Here is a 14,538-nt window from a genome sequence, read left to right as displayed (position 1 = left end):
GTCTCATTCTAAGGTAATAAAAACATTACGGTTTATTAATTAAGTTCTTTATACACCACTCAAAACATTTCTGTTAATAGATACTCAAAATGTTTACACATTGCACCTTTAAAGTTGGAACTGCTTCATGCTTTAGTAACAGTTTGTTGTTGAATCCGACATTGAATTTGGAGATTCTGGAAGCTGTCTTCCGTAAAATGTGCAGCACAGAGAGCTAAATTACGATTGTAATTTTCTGGAACATAATCAAACATAAATTGTAGCCATTGTTGACGAACTACAGCGTCCGTAGGAAGCCCGAACACAGAAGATCTGACAGCTTGGTGAAAATAACACACTTTCGACGGCATGGCTACTGCTCTCCACTATAGCTCTTCCTCTTCGACAAAGCAGCAGAAATATGGCCATGCCCCCTTTTTTGAATATTCCGGAGGGAGGGTTGATTATGGGTTAGTTACGTATAAAACCCTGGAAGTATCGTTGTAGTCCCATTCGAGTCGTTTTTGTAGGCATTAAACTTCCTGATTTTTAAAAGACGACATCTCTGCTTACGTTGAACTTTCAGCGCAGAAACTTTGCAGATACTGTTCATGCACCAACAGCAACATTACACACTATTTAAAATGAAAAAAGTGAACTGTTGCTGACAGAAATTATTAAAAAATGATGGAGCAAATAACAGCAGACTGACAGCAGCTAACAAGAGTGATAATAAGATGACAACAGTGTGATGAATGTTGAATGAAAGATGAAAAGATGCCATGTGATCTGGAACACAGGATAACAAACTGACAGTATCGGAGAGGACAGATACTGTAAGTATGTTTCTGTGTGTTTTGCATGATTTGAGTGTATAGTCAAAGCCTGGACAGGCAGCAATTTTCAGTGACATTGATCTTATTGCCCTCCCCCATTAGCCTATCTTTCTCTTTTCTCCTTGCTTCTTTCTATCACATTGAAATGCATCACACACATTTGTGTCTTCTAACCAAATGTTTTCATCAGGTGTTGATTTGTCGTCACACTTGGATGAAGGTGTGTTGGATAAATGTGTCACCTGGAGGCTAACGAGACAGGAGACAGAGCTCCTTAAATTAAAGCTCCTAAAAATTAAAGAGTGCTGTCATTGGGTCATGACCTTCCTTTTCCTAGAAATGTGGCATATTGAATTTGTGGAAACGTCCTGTTTAGTATTCGGTGTGTGTGGGTTAGGGGGATGGGCAGAAGCCAGTGGTCTCCATTAGGAAAATATATAAATAATGGTGTGATGAAAATCAAAATAAATTTCTTGTTAGGGTTAATAGAAAATATCACTTAGCCTTAGTATAGTGTGCGCTCAGGTTTTACATACATTGTGAGTGAGGTCCAAATTATCCTACAGTAAAATATTTGAAGTACCAGATGTTCCCCACAAACCCAGTAAATTTTCTTAATGAAAATGTAAAAATGCTGAATGATTTAGGGTTGGGGGACAAAAGAAAACATTAGCTCAGTAACTCAATGGAACGTCTTTGCCATGATAGATAAATGTGCGTGTGTACTGCTAGGATAGACAAATGGACATAAACCATTGAAATTAAAAACATATTGAATTTGTGGAGGAGCCAAGTCTTTGTAGACATCAGGAACTGTTTTGTTTGCGAGAGGGTGAGAACATTTTATTCACTGTCTGCTCTCTACAAGGCAAAAGATGTGCAATAACACCTGTCAGCATCTCAGCGGGTACACAAGACCACAGATGTACAGGTGAGAACAGGTGAATGAACAGCCGAGGCCGGTTTTGTACATGATGTTCTACACACATGAGGTCGTATAACCTCTGTATAACTGCATAACCTTTTCAGACTCTGATGGAATACAAGATATTTGTCATCACTTAATTATATCACAACAAAAATAGGCTTAAAGAAGCTTCATACAAGTCATTTTGAGATTAATTTTGTCTGCCATCTAGTGGACTAGATAGGACAATACATGTATGCATTAAATTTAATTTAAAAGGTATTTTCCCTTTAATCCTCAAAACAAACTATGTATTTTTATTTTTAGTTAATAATACATAATCCCATACTTATTAGGCTAGCAGACTATATATTTTTATTTCATTAGTAAATATTCATTAGGGACTAATAATTACTGCAGTAGTGGCTATTGCATGTAGTTACTGACCGATTGTATTATTTATATACTACTTTTCCGTTGTTAAAACAATTTAGTCGCTATTTTAATAGCTGCTCACATCTCACATGAGTCACTTTCAAATCAAACAGCTTTCTGTTGGTCAACGAATCCTCGTGACCAACTTGAGGGGGTGCTACTTCCAGCACTGATAGTTATGGCCTACTAGCAAAGCAATACATACTTGTAGCTTATCTATCTACTAGCCACTATTGCATTTATTATTAGTAATTAATGATACTAGTAACATGAAATAACTACTATTTAGTTTGAAGGAATAGATGAAAACAGCTGTTAAAAAGGAAAAAACGAGTTGTCTAGCGTTCACTGGGGGGGAAATGACTACATTTCCCAGCAGTCTTAGCTAAGCAGCACTGTAAACGACACGCTCAGTCGCAACGCTGGACGCCGTACGGTGACGTTTGCAAATCTGATGTTTGCGCTTTGTGGCTGTTAGCTGGAAACGCCACACTCTCAAACAACAAAACAAGCTTAATTCAAGTAAAATGACGATGTTAGGATATTAAAAACATCAGTCGGGATATTTGTTTCGGATTCGCGGTTTCTGGCTTCAAACCTGTTACCTGAAGGCCTGTTGTGAGAGGAAATCCCCGGACTGAACTACGACTCCAGGCCGGTCTGGGAGGACATGCCACCGGAGAGAAAGCTGCACAAAACTCGCCTATCTTCGCGTGTTTTACCCGTAAAACATACGGCAAGTGCCTGAACTAAAGCCACACGACTTTTATAAGACACGAGACTGTCAAACTGACCTAAACATGTATTAAAACAGACCAAGGAGGGGATGTTTATGGAGTGTTAGCAGACGGTGCTGATAAGCAGGTAGAGTACCGACTCTGATAGAAACGCATACTTATATGTTAACAACTCAGAAACAGGAAACTCTGAGCAGGTAGATAGTCATAATAATGTTTTGTCAGTAAGGTCAACTACTTATTCAGCAACAGTTAAATTGAATAACGTTAAAGCTTTAGTATTTTAAAGTATTTTGTATGCGTTCATGACAGATCAGATTATATGTTCTATTTGCTAGGAAACAATATTATTTATCTCACCACAAGTGTTGCAATCACTTGTAAGACCAGTGTGAGGTAATCGTAATTTTCTCCCCCCATCCCAAAGTTTCTTATGTTGCAGAACCTCTGTTGATGAGGTCACACTGCATTCATGTTGAGTTTTGGGTTTCACCTCCTGCTTGTGTTCCTCATGTTTGACACAAGCTGCTGATTTCTTAGGTCACCGTTTCTGGAGTGTTTGCAACTGAGGACTCGAATACGTCAGGATGAACCGTTACCTGCCAGTGGCACGGCAGCACTTTCTGAGTGCTCTCGCAAGCACAAGCGTGGTGGTCAAATCCATATGTGCCACAGTAATCCTGCTGTACCTGCTCTCCTGGACTGCTAACACCACTTACCTGCTTGCTGTCACACCTGGCTTCCTTTTTCCTCCCAACTTCTGGATTTGGACACTTCTGACCCATGCGGTGGTGGAGCAGCACATTTTTGGTGTGGCAGCAAACATTGCTACCGTGATGGTTGCCGGGCGGCTTTTGGAGCCATTATGGGGAGCGCTGGAGCTGCTGATTTTCTTCGCTGTGGTAAATGTAGCAGCCGGTCTCCTATCTGGACTCTCCTACCTTCTCACCTATGCTGTGACCTTTGACCTGGACTACCTGTTTGCTGTGCGGGTGTACGGCGCCCCTGCTTTTCTTGGGGGCATTCTTGTAGCGCTGAAGCAGACTGCGGGAGACACCACAGTGCTTAGAGTTCCTCAAATACGCTTGAAAGCTGCCCCGGCGCTAGCTCTGCTTTCAATAGCTGTGCTGCGGCTAGCGGGGCTGCTGGACACTTCAGCTCCACTAGCAGCGTGTGGGTACGGCGCACTGTCTGGGTGGGTTTACCTGCGCTTTTACCAGAGGCACTCTAGGGGGCGTGGAGACATGTCGGACCACTTTGCCTATGCCTCTTTCTTCCCAGAGGCTCTCCAGCCGGCTGTTGGGTTTGCTGCCGGGCTTGTGCACTCCGTCCTTGTGAAGATGAAAGTTTGCCGTAAAATGGTGAAGCGCTATGATGTTGGGGCTCCATCCTCTATCACCATCAGCCTGCCAGGCACAGACCCTCAAGATGCAGAAAGGCGGAGGTACGTTTACCTTATTTTAGTATTATATACTATTATTGTATTTATTAATATTTAGAGTTGGCTTATATCATATATTTTTTTTAATTAAGATTTCTTTTTATATTTTTATTTTATTTTTAGCAATTTTTTTTACATGCTTTATTTTTTTTAATATTTTTGTTTTGCTTTATTTCTTTTGTCATTTTTGTACTGCAGCTTAAAGGGGCTATGTGTAGTTTTTAATGCCCTCCAGTGGTGATGTTTCAGATTGCAACCAATTTTTACAAGAGTGCTCGTGCACGTGCTCGAACTCTAGAGCAGGCACTCATGGTACCGGCCACACTGAGACTTTCAACACACCGGAGAAAGCATCACAATAGGGTTGAAAGCCAACTCCGGGTCTGTTTTTATACCTAAATATATACCTATACCTAAAACAAAGCGGAGGTCTCTCCATAATTCAAACGCTCTGCCGATGTTGATCCGCGTTTTCGTCCGAAGTTGAATTTATGTGGAGTTTGTGTTGGAGTCTGTGTTGTGCTGGAGGCAACTCGTTTTTTGGTGTTATCAGACTCCATGTAGTTAGCCGCAGTGCCGTTGCATAGACTGTATATAAAAAGGAGTGAGGCTCGGGAGCGCGCATGCACGTCAAATCCGATGGATTTCGCGGTAAATCCGACCCCGAGCATTCATATAGAAATAGGAATAATGGCCTTCAGAGGTAATGGTAAAACCCGACAAGTGGATCATTGTAATGTGTGATTACAACCCCTTCACACACAGGCAATAAAAAAAGGATTCATTTTAGAAGAAAAGCTACATATAGCACCTTTAAATTTGATTACTTCAGTTAGTTGTCAAGGCAACATTTCTAATTTTTGTTTGTTTACATTTTACACAAATTAACTCCACGAACATGGAAAACAGCGATAGAGGGACGGACACCAACGTCAAGACACTTTAATCACAACCTTTACGCCAAGGAGGAAATCCAACTCTACTTTGATGGGACCGAGCGAAACATGATTATTGATTTCTGCTCAGCTAGAGACATTGGGCATCGTGCTGGTTTTTTACGTTACAATTGCCAAATCGATAGTTTTAAAACGGTACCGGTGCCTGAACCGATACTTTAAAAAAGAGTGACAAAACGACTATGGATTTATTAAAAAAGAATTCTTTAAATTGAACAATATATTAAAAGTTTAAAGTTTACTTAAATATAAAAATATAGGTAAATACAAAACACAACAAATTTACATTACAAATTAACAATAAAACCTAAGCCACCTAACCCAACTACAATAATTCAACACTAAATAACAGTTACAGGCATTAGCAGAGGAATGCAAGCAAATGCGATATTAACGTCTTTTTTATTGTTTCCATAAGGCTATGCCCTTCTTGTTTTGCACTTTGTGCATGTGTATTGAATGTTAAATAAGTTAATAATGGTAAGACTGTGTTTATCATGGTTATTTATACAGAGGCTCCATGGATTTGCAATTAACAGGCCTAAAGGTCAAAAGATTTAAAAAAAATATGACGATACCAGCATTTTCCTCTAGCATTTTGAGCGCTTTTTAACGGATTCCAAAACACCTGTGATTGGTCATTGAGTTCACCCGCTCAACATATATGTATGTGATTGGCTACAATCATCAACTCTTCAAAAACATGTTGTAAATAGACATCTTTGACGCCCTTCACCGAACGCTTACACCGATACATACGGGAGCGTTTGAACGCAGGCGTCTATCAACGGATCCATCTATCAGCAGATCCCTAAAATAACCACTGATAGACGGATCCGCTGCTAGATGCTTACATTCAAATGTTCCCGTGTGTTGTGTAAATGCTCGGTAAAGAGCGTCAAAGATGTACGGTACTAACAGACAATGCTAACAGACAGTGAACTATAGAGAGATTGAAAAGCGCGTGCGATTACATACCTCTGTCCTTCAGGACAAGTCATATATTCATAAAAAAAAGATAAGTTTGCCATGTACAAGAAAAGCTTTGTTGTATCATTTTTACAGCATGTTTACATTGACACTTTTTTAAATTGTCACTCAGAAAAACGCACAGTTTTAGTATGTACCCCTTTAAATGCTAATGAGCCGCTGCTGCCGGCACAGAGAGCGGAGCCTCACAAGCTCGCTCCGTCAGGACAATCTCATCTCACGGAATGATAATATCAGAACAGAAACTCTCAGCAGCGGTGTTCATTTTGACCCGGAGTCAGACAATAATACCCACAGAGCCAGAGAATATATGCTGTATGGAGGTAGAACAGGTAGTTTAGTTTAATTACGGTTATAACGTATTTGTCATCTGCTTTTATCCGCTACTAATACAAGCCTGCTGTAGCGGACCCCGTCCGAATGATGGCCAAAAATGTACTGATGAGTTCAATGAAGTTTATTGTGCATTACACAAAAGATGAAGCGTTAGTTTTACTTCTGAAAATCACTGTAAGAGCTGAATAAACACAGTATAAGAAGTGCGCATTAAAGTCTTATCCATACACTCTCTCCCTTTCATAATCATCAACATACACAGCGAAGTGCACAAAACACTCATTACAACTAACAGTAAACAAATATATACACACACATTTTCAGTGGGTGCTTTATAAACTGGTAAACTTTATATTTGTAAAACGCCTCGATAAGCTGTCATAAAGTCCTTGCTCTCACTTTCATTACTGCGGTGATCAGTAACGTCAGGCCTATTGCTCCGAAGACTGTTATCTGGATCACGAACAGTTGCTACAGATCCATCCTCGAGTAACAACGAGAGTAAATGACGACTGCAATGTTCATTCTTACATCCAACAACAAAACACCTCAATCGCTTAGGAGACCATCTTATCTATAGTTGCTCCGCCGTCAAAACGCTGGTGGACTGTGTTTATCTCACTCAGGGCGGGTCTACGCTAATACTGCAGTGTCTGTCAACAGTCGTGGGAGGGGCTTGTGCAAAAGTACATCACATTGCCCCGAATCTGACAACGGCTTGTTCTCGGCTTGAGACAGTGCTTATGATTAGTGGTTGACTGATATGTCGGCCGATATTTGGCATTTTTAAAATATCGGCCCATAAGTTTTTCTGATTGGCTGATGTGTTGGAAGCGGGAATTTTATTTTGACTGCACTACAGACTTATATTTTGACGGGTGGCGCTCAGCGCCTGAGAAGAGAACGGCAGCGCCTGCTCACACAGCAGCTCACACAACACTATTTTAAATAGTGTGTAATGTTGCTGTTGGTGCATGAACAGTATCTGCAAAGTTGCTGCGCTGAAAGTTCAACGTAAGCAGAGATATCGTCTTTTAAAAATCAGGAAGTTTAATGCCTACAAAAACGACTCGAATGGGACTACAACGATACTTCCCGGGTTTTATACGTAACTAACCCATAATCAACCCTCCCTCCGGAATATTCAAAAAAGGGGGCATGGCCATATTTCTGCTGCTTTGTCGAAGAGGAAGAGCTATAGTGGAGAGCAGTAGCCATGCCGTCGAAAGTGTTATTTTCACCAAGCTGTCAGGTCTTCTGTGTTCGGGCTTCCTACGGACGCTGTAGTTCGTCAACAATGGCTAAAATTTATGTTTGATTATGTTCCAGAAAATTACAATCGTAATTTAGCTCTATGTGCTGCGCATTTTACGGAAGACAGCTTCCAGAATCTCCAAATTCAATGTCGGATTCAACAACAAACTGTTACTAAAGCATGAAGCAGTTCCAACTTTAAAACCAGAGGCAGCAGTTGTTGTGCCACAACCAGTAAGTAAGACTTAATAATTTTAAATGTATTTGCATGTATAATTTTAGATGTAATGCTTTAGTTTTTATCAAGGATGTAAACAAATGCCAGCGCCGGCTTTAGTAGCCACTTAGTTATGCTATTTCGTGTGTCTATGACAAACGCGTACAAACATTTTGGACCTGAATTTGTAATTATGTACTAATTTTGTAAATGTATTTTCCATGTATACTTTGACGTAATTTTTCGATTTGATCAAGAACGCAAACCAATGCCAACGCTGTTTGTAGCTAGTTAGTTCTTTGCTATTTTGTGTGTATAAGACAAACATGTATAAAGTTCAAAAAATTATATGTAATCGCAACAGCAATCTTCAGCTGCTGTTATCAGATGTTTTCATGTTCTGTTGGCATTTTAACACAGTTGCCACATGTAACTTACACCTAAAGAAAACGATACACCGAGTAAACTAAGTTTTGTGAATAGATAAACGGTTGTTCGTTATATAGACAAAACAATAACTTTAAAAAACTGTATTACTCAGTCATTTATTCAGTTATATTAAACATTTAATCAGGAGAAAATCGTATCTCAAAAGCTAACAAGCAGCAGTAGCATTTTCAAGTAACAGCATATCGAAATTCTTATATAATAATGGTAGAATAGAATAATAATAATGATTCAAAAATGTACCATTCAGAAACGTTTTGTAAGAGCCGTGTTTGGGGAGGTTCTGCTTGACTCTCTTCATTGCCGCTTTCTGGGTCGGATTCTGCCTCAAGCTGATACGCAGTTTTGACACCATTATTTACATTGATTTAACCGGAGCACATGCAACTTTCGCCTGTGAAGGTAATGGGCATGAAGTTTCCGGACTACGTAGCCAATTGCAACACACTGGCCCAACTAACCAATCTGAGCCCATTGCCTGTTTCTGAGGGAGCGGTTTCACAGAATCAGGAAGTCAACCGGTCGTTCGAATGACAGAGGAGAAAGCGGCTTACAACAAAGGTGAAATTTATGAAAAATAAGGCTTTAAAAAACAAACAAACACAAAGACATGTTACATTGCACCCCATAAACAGTCTTGCAAAGAAAAAAAGCAGTAAACCACCCCTTTAATTTACGATCTCTGTCAGTCATATCTAATACTTTGTTAGACAGCACTGGTAAACAAAGCAAATGGAATGCGAAAAAGTAAAGTGTTTGCTTTTATATTATTTGTAACAGAAAAGGCAAACAATCAGGCTAAAATACTTTCTCATTTAACGTCAACATTCAGCAAATGCGCATCTACATCATTTAAAAAAATCTCTGAATATCTAATAAACATTTAATTTCACAAACCTTGCAGATTTAATCGAATCCAGCTGTGATATCTTGTGAAGTGTGCATTTGTAGCCTGCATAAACGTGTTCCTGCGAGTGACGGTCGGTCCGTGTGAAACGAGTGAATGTGAACAGAAGATCAGCTTCACAGGAGACGCGATCGAAAAACTTTAAATCCTTCATTTTAGAATATGCTGTGCTATATCCAGTTGCCCACTGTCATATTCATATTGTTTTCACTGTGTGCTAGTTGTAAAATTAGCATTACCTTGTCTTTATTTGAAAAAAATATGATTACCAGTGTGCACGAAATTACTAGATTACAGAGTCCCCTGTTACAGTGTTTACTTCCTTTTTATTCATATATTTTTAAACAATTACTTTGTAAAAAATACTGTAATAGGATTGCAGATTCAAGAAGTTGCCATCTAAAGTATAAGCATGTTTAATTTTAAGGATTTGTTTTCTAGTTTATTTCTAATTTATTAAATATTGATTAAAATAAATATAAAGTGTGTGTGTGTATATATATATATATATATATATGCAAATATTGGCTTTATATATTGACCACCCTAATTATGATTTTTGGGGATTTAAAATTAAAAAACTGGGTGGATTTTTATCATTATAGGGTGGTTGTGTACACACACTACCAACACAGATTTATGTTCAAACGCCATGTAAAAGTGAATTTTGCATAATAGGTGCTCCATGATTGGCTGGTCAGTGCATTAAATCAATGCCATTGATCTCTATAAAGTGAGGCACCATATTCAGTGTTGCCCATGCAGCGCATTGCTGCTCAGCCGAGCCTTGTAAAGTGCCGCTCAGTTAAAATAATTTCAACACCTTGTTTCATTACATCTTTGAATGAATCTGCGCTTTTTATCGTGTTAGATTAATGAACGGTTTAATGACTTGAAGACAGTCCTTTGCCGTCACCTTGTAAGCTCAGCCATTTAAGTGGCACCGAAATCTGGGTCTGATTATTACCACCAGGTTTCGGTACCCAACCCTAGGCATCACCCACACGGCAACCGCTATAATACTTTTTCGTGTACAATTTACTTTCTTTGTGCTGACTGGGACAGCACATCTCTGCCTCCTTCCACTTTAGAAAAATTAATACAAAATATTCCAGTAATGGTCATTGCCTATTACGTTGTTCGGAGCCTGAGTCTGTCAATCATGACGTTAAACATTTTTAAAGCATCAAAAAGCTAACTTAAACCAAACTTATTGGCAAAATGAACACTTGAATGTACATCTGCATGGCCGGGATGAGAACTTCCTAAAATTACTGAAACCATGTTTGGAAAAAAAAATATTTAGTTTAATTCGATTTTTTTTTATGTGGCATCCTATTTGATTACACGGAGAGGGCAGGGTTTTAGTGAAGCAAACCTTCCATTCTCTCTCTTGAATCCAACACGGAAGTGACTTAAACTGCAATTCATCGACTGGCCACTAGAGATAAGCTCCAAAAGGGAGTCAATTCCATATATCCCCCATGTTAAAATGCCCAACTTTACAGCTGAAAAAAATATTTTTGCAGCCTGGTACAAAAATTGCCCTTCATGACAACTGTGAGGGGGTGAATTTTTTTTTTTTTTTTAACAATTCATCCGTTTAAATTATATTAAACTTTAAAGTTCTGCATAATTAAGGGCCTGGCCGCTTGAGTGACAGGTGGATTGCCGCTGCTGTCACTACTAGCCGTTTGCCTGCTGGCAACCAGGCACCTCAGCTCCACCCACGTCCCGCCTCTTTGACCATTTTCTGTTATCCAGGAGACGTGCTGCCAAGATGGCGATTGCCGGCTTTTAGACTTCAAAAATACTATTCAGAAACCTACGGGTGACGTCATAGACACTACCTCCATATTTTTTTACAGTCTGTTTTAAGACCTACACTGTATTTAGCCACCAGGGGGCGATCAAAAGGCTTTGCCTTAACTTTTTTTGAGGACTTTTCAGTCCGACACACTTAGATGGAGACAGAGAATGAGAGCACTGTGTGTGCGCCATCAAAATAAAAGTCCCGCACAACAACCAGAGTGGCACAACATAAGTGACAACTTTCGTCACTTCAGAATAGGGCTGGGTATCGAGTTTTGTACTTTTTAGGCATTGACCGAATTGCCTCGATACAATTGATTCTCAAAAAATCTCTTGTAGTTCGGTAACAAATTTCGATACCTAAAGGGTAAATCTTGTCAACGTCAGTGAGCAATAAGCATGCAGCATGATTGGCTGTAGTGAGGGATCAAGGAAAAACAGAGACATGGCTCACACGTGAGGCTGTAGTGTGTAAGCGTCCCAACACCCATAGATGTAAAAAATGTGGAAAACATCAAAAGCGTATCTACATTTCACCAGGCTCAATGCCAACAATGCGTAATGCAATATTTGCGATAAGATAATTGCTGCCAAGACAGGCAACACAACAAATCTCATGAAGCACTTGACAGTGCACGGAATAAACATAAGAGCAGAAAGTTGCTCCGTCTTCGACTGCAAGAAATGGAGCGCGTCAAATAAATGAACCAAAACTCAGCGTATAGGCTACTTACCCCACAGACATGAGAAATAGGCATATAGAAAGCCTGAAATGTTTACTTTTAAACCAACAAATTCGAATCGAAAACAAATTCTCTCTGATTATGTAATCCAAATGAAAGATGCATTTCTCTCTATAGGCAGGGTGCACTTTCACTATAATGCGTCTCCTTGATTGTCTCCTCGATTTTTTTTCGACACATTTACTTTTGCCAGTGCTTTGCGGCAAGCTCTATGCATGCGCTTGAATGTGAGGCATATATTCCACCCCCCAGTGGCCTATATGAGTCTTTGAGTCTGTTAAAGAAAAGTCAACAACTCAAAAAAAATAAAACGGTTTATTTTTTAGGTAATATGTAATGTGAACTTGATAAAACTGTTTTCATAAAATTGGTATCGGAAAAAGTATCGTTCAGGAACCGGTATCAAAGTCAAGGTATCTTTTGAACGTACTAGCCCTACTTTAGAGATCCTACTGGCAGTGCAAATGCAACCAGAAAAATGGCCCTATGGGAAACTGCAACTTCATTGTCTGATAGCAACATCAATTTATTTTCTTATGTTTTCCCATAGGCAATTGGCATTGAAAGCTCTGAACGAGCGCCTGAAGCATGCGGAAGACCAGTCGGCTTGGCCCAGCATGGAAGATGAGGAGGATGACGAAGATGAGGAGGTGCGGACAGACACTCCTCTCCTTTCCAGCAGAGAGACTTTGCCACCAGCACCCAGCACCACACAAAATCCTACGGGACAACAGGAGTCCAGCATCATAAGTTTCGAAGATGCTCCAACCCATTCCTAACACACAGACACACACAACCTTCTTTTTGTCCTGCAGAGTTCAGTTTAACCTTACACAAATACTACTGGAGACATGAAACACACACACTATCTTGGTAAAGTTTTACATAAACAAACAAGGAGTTGCCACTGAATGAACACATCACCCAAATAAGTAAACTGAATGACAAAGACATCCACACTCAGTTTTTCAGCTGTACAAAAACCCTGGACTAGCCTGAATCATAGCATCTGCAGTGCTCCAGTACTTCTGCTTTGTAAAAAGAATATCTTCTCTCCCTCTGGCCTCGTGTAAGGTTTCTGGGATTACTTGCTTCTGAATAAATGCTCTAATGGTTGATGGGATTAAAACTCAGTTTTTAAATGTATGACAGACTTTAAAAAATGTTTATGGGTTGCCTTTTTTGTTTGGTATTTTTTGGCCTTCCATCAGGAAAAGGCAATATTCCTGATATTTATTGAGCAGACCATTGGACTTATTGCTGCTTACTGATGTAACGGCATCAAAAGAATCTCTGGAACATTAAGGGCTGGATTGCTAAAGATGAAGATTGTTTGCAAATTCTGGGACTTTTCAAAGAACGTGATCTGTAATTTAAGGCTCTGCTCTTATTGGTCAGGATGTGGCCCTTTGATTTCCTGTTTTCAGTCACGGCGATTTAATAGGTGGAGGCATAGAGAGGAAAGAGTTGGATAACAGTCATTTCAAAGATATTTTTGTTCAGAATAGTTTGAAATGATGATAGCAATATAGAATCTGAATCTGTCCCCTGTTGTACCGTTTTTCTCCTCTGTACTTTAATGATCTGTCTATATGTGTTGGCTTTGATAAGAGTGTTGCACTCTAAATTATGAGCTTACATAATGGACCTGTTTTTATAAAACACCGATTGTCTACACAATGTGGCTTGAGTTTCATTTAATACAGATTTTGACAAATAGCTCAGCTATATCTTTGGAGAAATTTGGTTATGATATTTGGATAGGGTTCCTAAATTTTTTCATTTATATTTTAACCGGTTTTTTTTTTCTTTGGGGTTTTTTACTAGTAATTGTTGATCTGTTTTCTCATGGTTGCAAGGCGTCTCATTCTCTGATTCGGGTTTCAGACTAATTTTCTGACCTCTCTCCATCTCTAATAAAGACTAAATGAAGAACACACCTGTACCAGAGGACCTTATTGATTCAAAACAAATGATCAGTTCTTTATTTACATTATCTTTTAGTGTTTATTTTGGTATGCATATATATATATATATATACACACACACACACACACACACACAGTTACATTCATTTGAGTCAGTAAGATTTTTTAAATGTTGCTCAACAGTGCTGCGTTTATTTGATAAACAATACAGTACAAAACAGTAATATTATGAAATGTTATTACAATTTAAAATAATGTTTTCTATTTTAATAGAAAACATTCTTTTAATTTTGTTATGGCTACAGCCATATCACCCTGTAGCCCAAGCCTGGTTCCCCACTGAATCCAAGCAGGGTTGAACCTGATCAGGACCTGAATGCAGGGGCGCGGCTAGAAATGTTGGGCCCTATGAAAGAATATGAGGTTGGGCCCCTTACCCCACCCATTCCATTAGTAAAATCGATCTCTGGGGGCCCCAAAAGTGTGTGGGCCCTTAGAATCGTCCTAACTTTTCCCCCCTTAGCGGCACCCCTGCCTGAATGGGAGATCAGGTCGCTGCTGTTAGTGAGGCCAGCAGGGGGTGCTCACCCTGTGGTCTGTGTGGATCCTAATG

At 39.5% G+C, this 14,538-nt stretch overlaps 1 protein-coding gene across 2 annotated transcripts; it reads left to right on the top strand.

Moving 5' to 3' along the window:
- The first annotated feature begins 2,327 nt into the window (after positions 1-2,327).
- On the top strand, positions 2,328-13,934 carry tmem115 (transmembrane protein 115). 2 transcript variants are annotated; one of them, XM_077223956.1, is made up of 3 exons: positions 2,370-3,021; positions 3,435-4,338; positions 12,548-13,934. In XM_077223956.1, exons 2-3 carry the CDS (start codon positions 3,482-3,484, stop codon positions 12,774-12,776), a joined length of 1,086 nt encoding a protein of 361 aa, XP_077080071.1. In that variant the 5' UTR covers positions 2,370-3,021; positions 3,435-3,481; the 3' UTR covers positions 12,777-13,934. The 2 variants fall into 2 exon arrangements, with proteins under 2 accessions (XP_077080072.1, XP_077080071.1); XM_077223957.1 differs by having other exon boundaries at positions 2,328-4,338.
- The last annotated feature ends 604 nt before the right edge of the window (positions 13,935-14,538 follow it).

Source organism: Siphateles boraxobius, unplaced genomic scaffold, assembly GCF_051911475.1.
Source record: "Siphateles boraxobius isolate OS27281-9 unplaced genomic scaffold, OSU_SipBor_1 9, whole genome shotgun sequence".
NCBI classification, from domain to species: domain Eukaryota; kingdom Metazoa; phylum Chordata; class Actinopteri; order Cypriniformes; family Leuciscidae; genus Siphateles; species Siphateles boraxobius.
The sequence above is the reverse complement of the archived record's forward strand: the minus strand, read 5'-3'. Positions and strand labels throughout refer to the sequence as shown.